Source organism: Grammomys surdaster, unplaced genomic scaffold (assembly GCF_004785775.1).
Source record: "Grammomys surdaster isolate TR1022 unplaced genomic scaffold, NIH_TR_1.0 215, whole genome shotgun sequence".
Classification (NCBI taxonomy): domain Eukaryota; kingdom Metazoa; phylum Chordata; class Mammalia; order Rodentia; family Muridae; genus Grammomys; species Grammomys surdaster.
In genome coordinates, this window is record NW_021604660.1 from 5,506,726 (window position 1) to 5,522,444 (window position 15,719).

Here is a 15,719-nt window from a genome sequence, read left to right on the forward strand (position 1 = left end):
CCCTCAAAATTTCAAAAATTTTTCTCCTTGTCTTCACCTCTTATGTGCTTACTGGTCCCTCATCCACAGTGTTCTCAGAGTCCTAGAGCTGGAGACCATTGGCAGGTATGAACTGTGGAAGAAAGCTGAAAGACAGGAAGCAGAAATTGACACAGTTGATTCTGTGTCCCTGAGAGCAATTTCACTTTATGAGTCTTGATGCTGGAGGGGTCCAGTGAGGACTTCTTCAAAGTAGAGGGCTGTTGTATAAATCTTTTCTTTCCGAACTTTCAGTTCTGCTTAGTAGTAAAGAACATTTTCTCCCCCTTTCAGGAGCAGAAAGAGGGTGGAAGGAAACAGGAGAGCTGCACAGTCTGGGGTTCTGTAATATGGCTCAGTTGCTAAAGGCATTTGCTGCCAAGCCTGTGGACCTTGGTTTATCCCCCAGAATCCAAAGGGTAGAAAGTGAGAATCAACTCTGAGAGTTAACCTCTGACCTCCACAGTTGTTCCCCACACACATTCAAATATTGGACTAAGAACTGAAAAGTAGAAACAGTTGTAGGAACCGAGGTCTTTTTTTTTTATGTAGAAAGGCAATACATTACAGAGTGAAAGAGTAGGACTGGTTTCACAGAGCTTCCTCACGGAGAATCGGAGAATCTTTAGTTTGTTTATAGTGTTCCTATAAACAAAGTGTTCCCTGCTTGGTAGAGGGTTACACTTCCAACGTTCGAAAGACAGTAAAAGGTTTAGTTTTATTCTCTAATGGGACCAAATCTGAAATCCTGATGAGAACTATATCTACTCAATACCAAGAAATGTTTTTTAAATGATTTGCTGAGCTGCCTCAAGGATCCGTGGGTCTGCGCCCAAAGTTTTCACTGCGACCCAGCCCGCCCCTAGGAGAATTGTCCTGTATCCTGGTTGGGGCGGGAACATCAAGTAGAGACAGTGCGCACGCAGCTCAGCATCCTGGACCGGGAAGAGGCCCGGAGTTCTCCAGAGGGTGGATGTGGGCTCCAGCGAGTTGTGTAAGATGCTCTGGGTCCGCGGCAGTGTTCTGCGCCTAAGCTTGGGGTTCACCATCCACTGCGCTCCTCAAACCATCTCGCGCTGGCCGGGTTGGGGTCCCCGGGCCGCGTGTCACCCCCGTAGCTTCAGCGGCCAGAATTCCAGCGGCTTTGAGCCCCCAGGTCAGAGCAGGGCAGGGCTAGGAGGAAGGGGACTGCTGAGTATTCCAGCTTGTGGATGCAATGTACTTCTTGATCTGCCTGTTGCTTTCCTTGTAGAGAAAGTTCACAGGATTCCCGCCCAATACAAACCTTCGAAATTCGACAAGAAAATCCTACTGTGGACCGGGCGTTTCAAATCTATAGAGGAGATCCCACCCCTAGTACCGTAAGTGTGAAGTGGGTCCTTGCCTGAGTTTCCCCTGCAGGAGACTTGCAGCCTGGACTGGGACATAGGGTCCAAACTGTGCTTTGCTCGCCAGGAGCAAAGCAGCCATAGAGCTATATAGTTCTTCCAACTAACACTGACATAGGGAGTTTGTAACACTCCCCTAATGTGGATAAGATCAAGGTGTTCGACTAGACAGTGGATAGCTGGCATTATAGAGAGAGTGCAGAAGTTGAATTGAAAACCCGGGAATTTATTGGTCAATTCCTAGTCTTGCAGACATGGGTTCCTATAGAGCTCTGAACAGTGAGTACTGTGATGGAACTTGGCAGGATACAGAATTGCCGAAGAGACATTGTTGAGGGTGTCTGTGAGGTTATTCCTAGATTAGATTAACTGAGGTTTCAGCAACAAACATCAGGCCTTACCCCATGATAGACTGCATCCTCACTCAATCACCATATCGGTGGTGTGTCTGGGAAGAAAAGAAACACAGAGGGTCTCCTTACTGTTCGATACCAGGAAAGAGTCCTGGTATGACTTTTGGGATACAGGAGCATGGCATCTGGGTACACAGTTTCCTGATCCTGATCCTAGGAAGCTAGGCAGCTTCAGTATGGTTGGTCTCATCACAAATGGCCTCAAGTAAATGGAAAAGAGAAAACACGTGCTGCAAAAATGCACACTCAGGTATTCATTCTGAAACATTTCCTTGTTCTTTGAGCAGCTGTTACAAAAAAAAAAAAGGACATTTTGAAATCTTTCCACGGCTATTCAACATAAAAACTATTTTCTAATTATTTTACGCTAATTTCATCCTCTATGACATTTATAGACTCAAAACTTGAAAATACGAATCAATCTAAGAAAATCTGTAGCATAAATTTTGTTTGTTAAAATTTAATATTTTAGGCCAGGCAGTGGTGAGGAACACCTTTAATCCCAGCACGAGGAAAGCAGGGCAGTGGATCTCTGTGAGTTCAAAGCCAGCCTGGTCAAAAGGGTGAGTTCTAGGACAGCCAAGGCTACAAATAAAAACCCTATCTCAAATCACCCAAATAATGATTGATGATGATGATGATGGTGATGATGGTGATGATGATGACGACAATGATGATGATGACGATGGTGGAGTCAAATAAAAATATAGAAAGAACAAGAAACAAAATTCCACTCTCAGCTGGTTTAAATTTTGATATCTAGCATTATAACTAATTAAGAATGTAACGAATCTGCAATGTTGTAAATTAATTTCCAAGAGAACCTATCTATTCCCTTTTAACCTATATTGATTGCATCTACAATAGATGGCTGTAGGAAAAATCCGTTTCATAGAGATAATTTAATTCTTCAGGATCACAGTCAACAGCTATAGTAGGAGCATCTTACCAATGAATAAGACACTTATAAGAAGCATTGTAATTCCGAGTTCCAAGTATTTGTATATTTTTTGTTTTATTTTCTATAATTTTTTTAAAGGTTTGCTATTTAAGGACGGACATTCCTATTAAGATGTTAAGCTTGCAATGTAAGCTTTCTTTTGTAGATTTTAATAAACAAATGACAGGACAAAAATCCTACAGTTTTTGCCATCACACTAACTCTATAGTAACAATGCTTTTCTTTTGTTTTTAATTGTTAAGCTAATTTCATATTCAAAATCACAGCCAGATGAGGTTAAAATAATCAGATCTTTTAGGTTTAATCTAGAAAAGAAGCTAGCAACAAATAGCCTCTCCCTGGACACTAATTGAATCTGTTTGCAACTGACATTTTAAGCTTAGTTCTGCCTAAAATATAAATAAAACATGCTATTATATTTTTTGTGAATTTTTTAAATAGTGAAAGAGTTAAAGTTTTAGTTTTCAAGAGAAATTTAACACCCTTATGATTTTTAAAATGTAACTGCATTATATATGTTTTATATTAGATAAGAATGCCACTTGATATTTTCAAGAGCCTTATGCATATTGATAGCTGACACTTAACTATCATTGCAAATCACTAAAATTTTGTTTCAGTATAAAAGCATCCAAAGCTTGATTTCCACTGTAACAGTTTTATAAGATTGCAAAAACCTAAGGTATTGTACTACAGCTGCACGTAACTGGTCTCTTTGGAGAATGAGATAGGAAGGGGCAAGAAGAAACTGAGAAGCTCTGGAAAGAAAGTATGAGAAATGCATTTAAATATAAGCTGTTCGAAATGGCTTCAATTCTTTTATCTAAGCTAAGAAATAAGAAATCATAGTCCAATACATTGATAGTAGTTCTGTTTTGATCAGTTAGAAGCTAAATATACTATACTGGTTTCACAGTGGCTACCTTTAGTTTAAGATTGAAATCTGAACAAATGTGTGCTAATTTGAAGTTGCTAAGATAAACGGGTTAGCATTTGGTGGTCTTTTACAGCCATGGTTTGCATTGGGGGAAATATTTGAGCTATTCATGCAATCAACCATTATTTGTCAGAAAGCTGTACTGCTTTAATATGAACAAATATTATAAGTAATTAACAGACTCCACATGTCTGTTTAGGCCTGAAATGATAGCTGTTTCAAGAAACAAGGCTCGAGTGAAAGCTTGTTACATAATGATCGGACTCACAATTGCTGCCTGCTTTGCTGTGATTGTGTCTGCCAAAACGGTGAGTCCTTAAAAACTCTAACTCCCAGTGACGGTGGGCTGCGGACAAGGTGCAGGGGCAGACCACTCCCTAACTTCTGTGAGGCCCAAGGTTCAATGCCTAACCCTACAGGGGTTGAGAGAGAAACAAAACTTGTTTTTAGAAATGCTATGGACCTTGTTCTGAATTAAACAATTGTAGATCCTGGTACCACCCACATGCATGTATGGTAGAAGACACAAATCTAGCCATGATAATTTAGCCCCCAAAATTATGTGCCAAGATAAGCAAAAGTTTTTTCATGTTTGTAAAATAACAAAGAATAGCTTAAAATTTGCATAAGAACTCTTCTGTGTAAAAGTAAACCAGACTAGTCCATTCTGTAAATTAAAACAATTTAAGTAGCAGTTCCACAAACTTGGGAGACAGAAGTGTGCAGGTTGGAAATGACTGTGTAGGTTGAGTATGAGCTGCTCCTCACCATCTTCCATGCATACTTTTTGTTTAATACCTATAAAGGGAAGTAAGGAGCTGACCATTTCACATTCTACACTCTGCCTCTAAACCTTCCCATCTCTGGATCCTTGGGACCACCTTTTTTACCATGAGCAGCTCCAATAATACTGGCAGATTCTCTAAGAGCCTCCACCTGGGAGCTGTATCTAGACACATTTCATTTTGTCACCCGTGACCCGCTGGTTAGAGCTGTCAGATAGTGCAGCCTTCTGACATGCATAGCTTGCTCTCAGTATCCTTCCTTCTGAGTATATTTAAGCAATCGTTATTCTACCTGACCCTATGATTCTGTCTTCTTTCTGGCAGATATTCAACAGGCCTTGCTGCTTGCCTTGGTTTGCTGTTCATGTGACTACATTCACCCTTTAGCCCTCTGGGTGTCATCTTTCACTCCCCTCTGAATCCCCTTTTCCCCACCTAGCCCAGTGGCCACACCATTAGAGGAAATGACATGATATCCTCAATTCTTGCTTTATTCTTCAGGTTTTCAAATGTCTGAGTCCCCTAACCTTAGGCAGAGAACACCTGTCATTAAACTTAGCAATATTATCCTAACAGTTTGGGATTAACCTACCTTTAGAATCTTCTCCAGATGGGGAAACTTCAGAACACTCACTGGGATGAATATTCAAAAATGAACAAAGAAATATACTACTTTGTTTCTATCCTATCCCTAATTATTTGCCTGCCAAACTGGTTATTCTTTGGGTTCTAGAAATCTTTTATGGGAACTCTTCTATAAGATGAACACTAGGGTTTTTTGTTTTGTTTTGTTGTTTTGCTTGTTTTTGCCACATAAATGGTCCCCTTCTTCCCAGTTTCTCAGGCTGGGGAAAGGACTTCATATGTTTCCTGCTCCTCATTTACAACTCACCTCCACAGTGAAGACCTCAATTGTGCACTCAAATCCATTATAGAGTTAATGTCCCAGACCACAGCTGTGATAGCTAGTGTTTTCCCAAATGCCCTGTGGCTGAAACCATTCCCTTCCATCCTGACATCTCCCTCCCACCCTCTTACCAGTGCAAGCCTTGAGTTACATTCATTTCTAGTACCAGAGAATCTCCCTTTTGAGCTTCAGTATTTGAAAATACTTTTGATGTTTCGATACAACACATAATGTCTATTTGAACCAAGAGAGGTGGCAACAGGTTCCTGATATTAATTCCCCAGTTGACTCTAAGTCTAGTGATTTGCACAGGGCCATTTTTCTTGGATATTATGTGTGAGTTGCTTAAGGTATTTTTTCTCCCTTTCACTTTGCAAACACTTTTCCATATATCTAACAAAGATGTAAGTTCTAAAAAGTCGTATAGTATTGTGTTGTGTTTTTAGGCTGTGGAACGGCATGAATCCTTAACAAGTTGGAATCTGGCAAAGAAAGCTAAGTGGCGTGAAGAAGCTGCATTGGCTGCACAGTCCAAGTCTAAATGATGCTTTTGACTAAGTGATGTCAGTACTCGCTCAGGTGCCATTACTATTAACCACCAAATAAACAATTTACAAAATGTTTACTATAATTTCATTCTTGGTAACAAAAACATTAGGGTCTTAATTTTTTAGTAAACCTTTACTAAAAGTCATTTAAAAATAGTACATAAAAATATACTTATCATATGTACTTTTACACAGCAAACAGGGAAGGAAGCTCCAAGTGAGTTAAGTCTTGAGTGAATGTATTGTTGACATGAACATGGCCTTGATGAAGACCCAGGGGCTTGGACCCATGGGAAATAAGCAAAGCTGTTCCCAACATGGGCCAGGCTCAAGTTGGCAAAGCCTTCTTCCTGTGTTCCCAGTGCCAGTGTTTATAGAGGACTGATAGGACTGATCAGTGTGTACAAACACTAGCAAATAACATTCCTCCTCCCAGATGTTTACAGCCCATGAGACAGCCTGCCCAGTGACAGCTCCTACAGAGACTAGCTAATGCTTCCTTCTGTGCTGTAGTAATAAACATGGTGGTAGTAAGTGCCATTCCATCACTGTGCATATTGCACCTGACTCCAGCTTTTCTGCAATGTGTGAAATCAAGGGCAGAAACCTAAATAAATGAAGCCATACAAATCAATGTAATTAAATTATCTTAGAATAAATGAGATAAAAGAAAAATAAGATGCAAGGGGAAAAAGTGTTCTAAGTGACAAGCTGATAGAGACTACCTTCCAGATCCTTGAGAGAATATGGTGGACTGGTGCACTTTCTGCTTCCTGCCAAAATGGAGGAGCAAGGACTCAATTTGCACTCTAGCATAAGACACCAGAGAAAAATGTGAACAGGAAGTAAATATTGTGGGCAGTGATTTGCAAAATCAAAGGGATTTTATGACCGATTCATTCCCTTCCTAGGGCATATAAGATGGACAGGGAACCCCTGAAACCTGAGTAAGGAGCCAAGACAAGCCACAACAGCGTATGGTAGGCTGGGCTAAAGAGAACAGTTTGTTTCACACAGGCAGCAGTTTCCCTTTGGTCTTCAGCTAAGTTGGGCAGTGTTAATTACTGACCAAGAAAATCAAAATAACCACCTGAAAGGACAAATCATCGAAAACAATCCTTAGAACTCACTGTGGCTGGGTCAGACATCAGCTCAATGATCAATCCCTTGTAACTCACAGGCTATCAGAAATGCTGATGGCCAGAAGTTGTCTCAGCAGCAAAGGCTGTTCCCAAAGTTTAAACTAGCTTGTATTAAAAAAAAAAAAAAAGACCTTTTCCCCCTAACTTAATTGTAGGCTATTAATCAGCTCAAGAAGAAAGCACATAGGTTGATTCCATCTTGGCTGCTAGGAAGACAGTGCTGTAGTAAGTCTGGGTGCAGTTAGCTCTTTGCTATATTGACTTCATTGCTCTGGAATATGGACCATCCGAGAGGCACAGATCAAAGCAAAATGAGTACTATCTCCTTCACTAGAATGGCCCTTATTAGGCAGAAAACAAAACAGCAAGTGTTGGTGAGAATTTGCAGAAAAAAAAAAACTCTGACATGCTACCAATGGGAGTAAAATTAGTAAGGTCAGTCTGGAGAAAAGTGTGCAAATATCTAAAAAGCAAAGATCTACCATATGGGACTTGCTAACTTTGCTGAACAATTTCTCCATTTTAAATAGTCTTTGTGAAATATACACTACTGAGGTGGTTTAAATGAGATGCGCTCCCCCACCCATAATTTAGGCATTTAAATGCCTGCTCCCAAGTTGGTGGTTGTTCGAGAGGCAGAGGAGGTGATGCAGAGGAAGTGTGTCACTTGGGGTGAACTTTGAGGCTTCAAAATACTGATGCTGACAACTCTGATCTCTCTGGAAGTGTGTGCCTTCCTTCTGTAAGTTACCTGGACTATGGTGCTTTATCATACAATTGCACAGAAAAGCATCTAGTACTGCTACCTACTGTATTTACGAGGCACCACTGCTTAATGAGTTGAACACCTTCAATTTACTAAAATTTCCTGCAATTACTGATGTAACTGAGTTTATACCTAGTATCTTCCATTTTGCTTCATTTAGGGGGAGAGTTTCTAAATCAAAAGGTCCCCCTCCTCTTTTCCTACCTAGTTCTGAACTAACTATTCTTTATGATTCTTGTTTTATAAAACCAACAGACTGTTAACTGATGGTAGCATCTGTTTTTATTCCATTGGAAATATACAATCTTAGCAATAATGGAAATAAACACACGTAAATGCAATTGTAAAATAGTATTTTATTGTGTTTAGTAGAGTGTAACATTTCACACTTAATCTTGCATAATGTTCAAATGTCTGTTTATTTAGTTACGTGAGAACTGCCTCATCGCGCCTCATCTGGTCTCATCTTGTCTCATCCCATCTCGACTTCCTATCAGGGAGACAACAGTGTTTTAGAGTTCTATTATATTGGCTCCTAACAGAAAGGTCTGCCACATTTCAAAAAGCAGCAGTGCTTGCTATGTACTGAAAAGAACAGTTCATTTTACGTCACAGTATCACAATTAAGCAACCAGATTACTGAATTTACAACACTAACAAAATCCACAAAGACATTTTTATGCTTATTTTTTTCTACAATACTCCTTTATAAAGAAGAAAAAAATCTAACAAAGCAGAGGTAAATGCTTTTTTAGTTCTTCACCCTGTGAGTCCATCCTTTACTGCAAACAGGTTACAGAAACAAAATGAGAAGCTATTTTTGTGCCAGCAGATTTACTTTAAAAACAAAAACCAAAATACCCTGTTTTAATGCTACCAGTGACAGATAACACTAAAAATTAAGTTAGAAAAATCTTTCAAATTAAAGCTTACAACAGAGGAAAACAAAACACACTAAAAAAAATCTAGACCAGTGCATGAAGTATTTATAAAACAATAAGCGTGATTGCATAGTTCAATCAGTAGAAATTCAAGTTCAAGTAAATTCAATTAAATTTAGTTAAAAAGACTCTGATTTTTCTTGGTGTTTGCATTAATGTCATACATTTATTTTATCTGGCACGGTATCTATCACATGTAAGTGTCAAAAACCTTAGAAAAGCAACTTATTGAGTTGTGTCACAAGGACAATGATGATGAAAACAAACATTGGAGCATTTTAAATGATACTCTTACAGAGCTGGCTCTTACTCTTAGTCCAACAAAAGGAATCAGGCTTTAAAATGGACCTTTCCATTCTAATCTAATCCAAGGAATTAAATTTGTACTTATATATTCAAAGTATGTCCAAGCTCTGCACTTAGAAATTCAACATTTGTCCCACTGGTAAGTTCTAAAATTGCTTTTGATAGATCACTCATCCTATGTGCCTGCAAGCATGTATATATATATGTGTGTGTGTATATATGTATATATATATGTATATATGTGTATGTATATATATCTGCATATATATGCATGCATACACACATAATATATATGTACACACACATATATAATATATACATATATACACATACATATAATTTCCTCTATAACAACTATTTTTTGGAAGATTTGGCTTAGAGGCTTGCTATAGTGACTACTGCATCCTCAAAGCAGGCACAGCTGGCTAAGTTTGAATTATGCTGATCAACAACTGATTATAAATAGTCAAATACCCTGTCATCTTATACTTAAAAACACCGGCACCATAAAACAGTGTTTATTTGTTAAATTCACCCATCAATTTGGTAATTTTTATATCACTACCCTGTTTCTTTGAATGTACATAATGTAAAAGGAAAAGTTTTTAAACTTAACTCTATAACTTCCATTATAATAAAAAAGAGAAGACACAATCCTCTACTTAATGGTATAAAAGGACTGACAAGATGCAGTCAGCACTACAGAAACCATTTATACCTAGATTTCATGGTTGTGGGGTTTAAGTGTCCTGCCAAAAGCTTAGATCCGTGATATATAGTTTACAGAGTGTCCTACTATTTAAAAGTACTCCTACATACACTTCCTTATATCACATGCCTCTGATTCCCAGCAGAAACATTACAAATGCTGTCATAAATGAATCTTTCTTTACAGAATAAACTATGAATCATATCAAAATTGTCTTAGTTCCCATCTTACAAGAGTTGTAATTTAGGTTTTACATAAGTATTCTTAAGTATATAATGGAATATATACACAACCTGTATACAATTATAAATAAAAAAAATTGAGTTCAACAATACCACATCTGCTTAGAAAATTCTACCAAGCACAGTTTTATGGGAATAACACACACATATGTAAATAAATATAAATTTTCTATCAAAACCTTTAGACTTTCATATTTCAAGAGACTTTTTGCTGTTAACTTCTAATGCATAAATGAGACTGACCAATCTGATGCAGAGGTCATCTACCTCTTAGTTCATAATCAGCAGCAGTATGACCTGTTGTGCATCACCAAAATGAAGACTCCTTAATATAGACTTCTACACATTAAATAATCCTTAGCAGTTTTCATTAGCATCACTCATTTAGTTGAAACGTTAAATGCATTTAACAATATTTAATACATAACAAGGTGATTTCTTCAGGATACTTTTACCATTCAAGTACTTGAGTCCATTATTATACAAAGAATAAAATGTTTCAAGATCTTCTGAAAAATCAGAGGAAATAATTACAGTTTTAGGTATGCAGCACTATGTTAGATTCATGATCACCTCTCTGTCATGATCTTCTTTAAAAAGAAGAATGAAAATAAATACTATTACATAGAGGGTAGCATCTCTGGATAAAATATAAGATATACTAGAATAATAATATTGTATGTGAACAACACAGACAATTGTTTTATAGGTTTGTATTGTGTTCAACATGAACAGCTTCTCTCTTCATAAATGTCATATTGTATCCATTAATACATCAGTTCCATAAAACCTTTTTTTAAGTTTTCTGCTACAATTGTTTGTGAAGTATAACCTACAGTACAGTGATTTATAATCTAAAGTAATAAAGATTATCACACTCTAGTTCGGCTCTTACATGATTTCATGCTTCTGAAGCTTTTTGTTTTTACATTTGCTTCAAGACAGAGGTAGATTTAGTAAAGATTGGGCATTGCTAGTCTTATTGACAAAATGCAATTATCAATATTCACAGCACTGCTATTGTTGCAGTCTTCAAGAAGCCCTGAAAAGTTCAGAACCATTATGTAATATTCACCAAGTTGTCCTTTTCAAGCTTGAATGAAATATTTGCATAATATATATTCACAAATAGATACAAAAATCCAAACAACAGAAGACAAATACAGCTACATCAAAACAAATAATCAAAACAACAAACAGAAAATCTATAAAGAAACAGTGCATCTGAATGGAAACTTTCATATTTGCTTTTAAAAGTGCATTTGACTTTCTCTTTCCTATATTGTATAAAAACCTTTCTACCAGTACTAGTCATGTTGAAGAGCTATCAGAAGCTACTCATTTCTGTCAATCATTTTCCCTACCACCTGTTAGAGTTGAAACCCTTCCATTGGTGCCTCCTGCTGCTGAAATACAAACTGTTGCTGGTTTTCATCCACCTGAGGTACAATACTGGGATCATCATCTTCTACACCAAAATAATGTTCAATTAGCTCAAAAGCCTTCTGGTAAATTTCCTGGTTTTCATGACTTTGCAGAAACTCTATTTTATCCAAGCCTATCACAGAAAGAATACATACAAGAAGCAAATTATTATTAGGGTTTCAGTATACACTATATGAGAACACCAAACCAATAGCATCCACTCACTCCACAAAGACTGGGACATTTCTTTAAATTTATTTTTTGCACAATCAATGACTTCACACATCTTATTCATTAAGAATTACGAATATAGGGGACTAGCTTTTATAATTAAAATAGCTTATAAAATGGAGAAGGGCTGGGCAGTGGTGGCGTATGCCTTTAATGCCAGCACTTGGGAGGCAGAGGCAGGTGGATTTCTGAGTTCAAGGCCAGCCTGGTCTACAGAGTGAGTTCTAGGACAGCCAGGGCTATACAGAGAAACCCTGTCTCAAAAAACCCATCCAAATAAAATAAAATAAAATAAAATAAAATAAAATAAAATAAAATAAGATAAAATAAAATGTGGAAGGGTGGAGGTGCAAATTGGGGGAGAAGCCACCTAGAGCAGATAATTAAGAATTAACTATAATTACAAACTTCTAAGTGCCTGCTTACCATATGCTTCTTCAATGAGAGCACAGTAGGGATTGATGCTAACTCCATTCTGCTTAGATTCTTGTTCTCCAAGACGCAAAATATTTTCAAGTCCATTCAAAGCCACTTGAACTATTTTGGAGTCCATGACAGTCAAAAGGTCACAAAGTGGTTTAATGCAGCCCAAGGTTACCAAATACCTTTACAGAAATTTAAAACAGAGAATTAGAGGAGGGAAGATTTAATACTATATTAATATTTTATATTATATGTTGTATATTAAAATAAAACCAGAATAAAATGTTATATTACCAATCATGAAAGTGTTTCAACACATATTTTTGTTGTTCTTTTTTGAGTTAGGCTCTCGCCATTAGCCCTTGCTGGCCTGGAACTCACTACGTAGACCAGGCTGACTTGAACTCACATATTTGACTGCCTCTGCATCCTGAGTGTTGGGGTTTAGAGTCACCATACCTGGGTTAAACTCAGATGTTTTTTATTTTTACTACAATCTGTCAAGCTTCTCTGGTTTCACATCATTAGCAATAATGGAATTGCAAATACTACAAAATGTACACACACGCAGACAAGTACTTAGATGATTTTACAAAGGAGGGTTAAGAATAGTGGGTTCAGGCTGGAGAGATGGCTCAGCTGTTAAAACCACTGACTGCTCTTCCAGAGGTCCTGAGTTCAATTCCCAGCAACCACATGCTGGCTCACAATCATCTATAATGGGATCCAATGCCCTCTTCTAGTGTGTCAAAAGACAGCAACAGTTTATTCATATGCATTAAACGAATAAGTGAATAAGTAAATCTTTAAAAAAAAAAAAAGAATAGTGGGTTCTATCTACTCTTTTTTTTTTTAAATGCGTGCCCTCCCTCCCTTCCTTCCCCACCCAGTCTTCTTCCTCCCTCCCTCTTGGTTTATTTGATGGAAAGGTACAAACGGAGAAGGAAAGAGAATACCCAAATTAAATCTTACAACAGCAATCACAATCTCTGAAACATACAGTATTTTTCAGAATTACAAAAGATCACAAAGAAGAAAACAGGCTACCCTAATACATAAACGCTAAGAAGTACTATTCACAGAAATATACCATTAATTTCCCAGTGCATTATTATTAGCTACTTTTCCATTTCCTCTTATATAAATTGATTTTTTTCTCACTTGACAAAGAGCTCATATGAATCACAAAGGGCTATGAAGCCAAATTGCATGGTTTCAAATCCTAATTCCATTTTTAATTAGTTATGCAACTTTGAGCAACTGTTTTCTACCTCAGTTTCCAATACAAAGTATTTAACAGAAGTTTCTGCTCCTCTAAAAAAGGAGTATGGTGCAGATGGCTCAGCATTTGCTGAGCAAGGATGATAAGGGGTTCATTCTTGGAACTCAGAATAAGAAAGTAAGAGAAAGAAGCTATGCATTTACACCACCTTCCAAATTATAATGAGCAAAAATATTTTTAATAAATAGTTATCTCATAGGTGTGAGGTTAAATAAAATAAAATATATAAAAAAATCTGCTGTAACTGAAATGATTTAGCTACCAGAACAATAACTAGCAATAGTGGACATAACTACTATGATATGCACCCTGAATCTAATCTGAAATGAAGACAATTTCTTCCTGTAATATGTGATTTCTTTAAGCTTAAAACACATGAAAATAAAAGTAGAAATTAAAAAATAAATCAGAACAAAGTAACAACAATGTTTTATTACTGCTTATATTTATGACACAAATATAATGGAAATACTAATTAAAATACCACGGGAGCAGAAAAGAAGCAGACACAGGTGATGTCTCTACATACAGATCTGATATTGACAGTGAACATGAAGGTAATGAAAGACAAGGCACAGTGGCATATTTGCAATCCCAGCATTTAGGAGGCTAGACAAGGAAATATCCAAAATAAGTTACAAAAGAGAAAGGTGACTAAGAAAAATACCTGTGAGCATAATAGAATTTCAGATGATTTATTTTAAAATATTTTTTAAAAAAGACATGGTGGCACACACTTTTAGTCCCATTTAACAGGAGGGATACATGCATACATACATACATACATACATACATACATACATACACACACACACACAGACATACAGACATGCATGTATACATACAGAAAGATATATGTACATATATAAATATATATACTTTTATAAAAAATGTATGGCACTGAAAGAGGCAGAGAACAGTAAGAACTTGTCTCTAGAAAACAGAAACAAACAATGATCTAATATTTGGTGGATTTAAATCCTTTGGTTTATAAAATAGTATAATAATTTGGCCTATTCTATAAACTTTTTAACAGTCACATACTCGTTAGAAAATATTTCATAAACAGTGGATTCAACTTTTGTTGCAGGATTCTTAAGAATGAGACGATTATGTAAGAAGTCAAGTGTAGTTGAGATACAAAGTGTATCTTTGCTATAGAAGTCAAAAAGTCCGAAGATACATGACATAAGGAGACTGGAATCAATACTTGAAAAGGACTACTACTATAAATGGTGCTGGGACCTTATTCTGGTTGAGAATCTAATGCTCATTAAGCACTGTAATGAACACATCAAGTGTTCATTGCACATTAGATACTGTTACTGAATTCATTAGCAAAAACAGAGAGACAGAGAGAGAGAGAGAAAAAAAAAGAGAGAGAGAGAGAGGGAGAGAGAGAGAGAGAGAGAGAGACAGACAAAGAGGGTGGAGGAGAGGGAGAGAGAGAAAAGAAAAAAGAAACTGGACTAGAAAGGTTAAGTGATTCTGTCAAGACTGATCCTATCACAACTTTTACTGAAGGATGAGAACTAGATCAGAACTTGGCCAGGCTTACTTAAAGCTATGTACTAACTATGAATCGGTAATATACATAATAAAGGCACAGATCATAAAGGAAAAGGAAAAGTAGTGTATAAAAGTATTATACTTTCTACTGGCAAGACAACAGTCAATAAGGAAAGGACACCAATAAACAAGTACATATTTTAATTTTACTTTAAGCACATTGATATTCATATTTGTTACTTCTATATAATAAAGTTAATGTTGTGATTTTAATGCTCAAAACAAATCTAATGCTCATGACAGTATATTCTGAAAGTCAACAAATTGTTCCCATTTGAATTTCTAATCTATGCCAGGGAGGATGGGGTTATCATTTAAGTAAAAATAATCAAAGAAACCAAATGAAAGATACACTAAATGCTGTCATTTCATATTAATACATATCAAACAAACATAAAAATATTAGTTTCACCAATAAATTAAGAAGTATGTTTTATTTCAAATTGTCTGACTCACATTTAAAAGACAGTATTTAGAAATCTGAATGTACCTTATTTGCTCTGGAGTGCCTCCTGATGTGGCATTAGTTATAGCCCATGCTGCTTCTTTTCTGGTACGAAACTCTGCTTTCTGGAGGACCTCAATCAAAACAGGGAAAATACTTGCATCTATGACAGCCTAAGAAGAAAAATGATCCAGCAAAATTAGTGCAAATGCTGTTTCATAACTATTGCCCCATGTAGCACTGAAACGCAGAAGCATTAACAAGTGAGAGGCTGAAGGACG

The 15,719-nt window shown here is 36.7% G+C and overlaps 2 protein-coding genes across 4 annotated transcripts in view; one reads left to right on the plus strand and one right to left on the minus strand.

The window, feature by feature from the left end:
• Positions 1 to 979: 979 nt before the first annotated feature.
• Fam162b (family with sequence similarity 162 member B) lies at positions 980 to 5,994 on the plus strand. 2 transcript variants are annotated; one of them, XM_028772583.1, is made up of 4 exons: positions 980 to 1,174; positions 1,271 to 1,379; positions 3,917 to 4,029; positions 5,856 to 5,994. In XM_028772583.1, the coding sequence occupies exons 1-4, from the start codon at positions 1,018 to 1,020 to the stop codon at positions 5,870 to 5,872; spliced, it is 396 nt and encodes a 131-aa protein (XP_028628416.1). In that variant the 5' UTR covers positions 980 to 1,017; the 3' UTR covers positions 5,873 to 5,994. The 2 variants fall into 2 exon arrangements, with proteins under 2 accessions (XP_028628416.1, XP_028628415.1); XM_028772582.1 differs by having other exon boundaries at positions 1,018 to 1,174; positions 3,917 to 4,025; positions 5,856 to 5,954.
• A 2,331-nt stretch (positions 5,995 to 8,325) lies between these two features.
• The window catches only part of Kpna5 (karyopherin subunit alpha 5), a 56,138-nt gene continuing 48,744 nt past the window's right edge, over positions 8,326 to 15,719 (minus strand). The window contains exons 12-15 of one of the 2 annotated variants that reach the window (XM_028772589.1): positions 15,484 to 15,611; positions 12,146 to 12,324; positions 11,431 to 11,621; positions 8,326 to 8,355 (exon numbers count right to left, since the gene is read on the minus strand). In XM_028772589.1, the coding sequence (XP_028628422.1) occupies positions 11,434 to 11,621; positions 12,146 to 12,324; positions 15,484 to 15,611 (495 nt within the window). In that variant the 3' untranslated portion in view covers positions 8,326 to 8,355; positions 11,431 to 11,433. Of the gene's footprint in view, positions 8,356 to 11,427; positions 11,622 to 12,145; positions 12,325 to 15,483; positions 15,612 to 15,719 lie in introns of those variants that run through there. The other variant, XM_028772590.1, reaches the window with a different exon arrangement.

Coding starts and splice junctions, on each gene's coding strand:
- Fam162b (XM_028772582.1), top strand. CDS start 1,018: ATGCTCTGGGTCCGCGGCAGTGTTCTGCGCCTAAGCTTGGGGTTCACC. Junction 1,175..1,270: donor CAGCGGCTTTGAGCCCCCAG/GTCAGAGCAGGG, acceptor CTTTCCTTGTAG/AGAAAGTTCACAGGATTCCC. Junction 1,380..3,916: donor GAGATCCCACCCCTAGTACC/GTAAGTGTGAAG, acceptor ATGTCTGTTTAG/GCCTGAAATGATAGCTGTTT.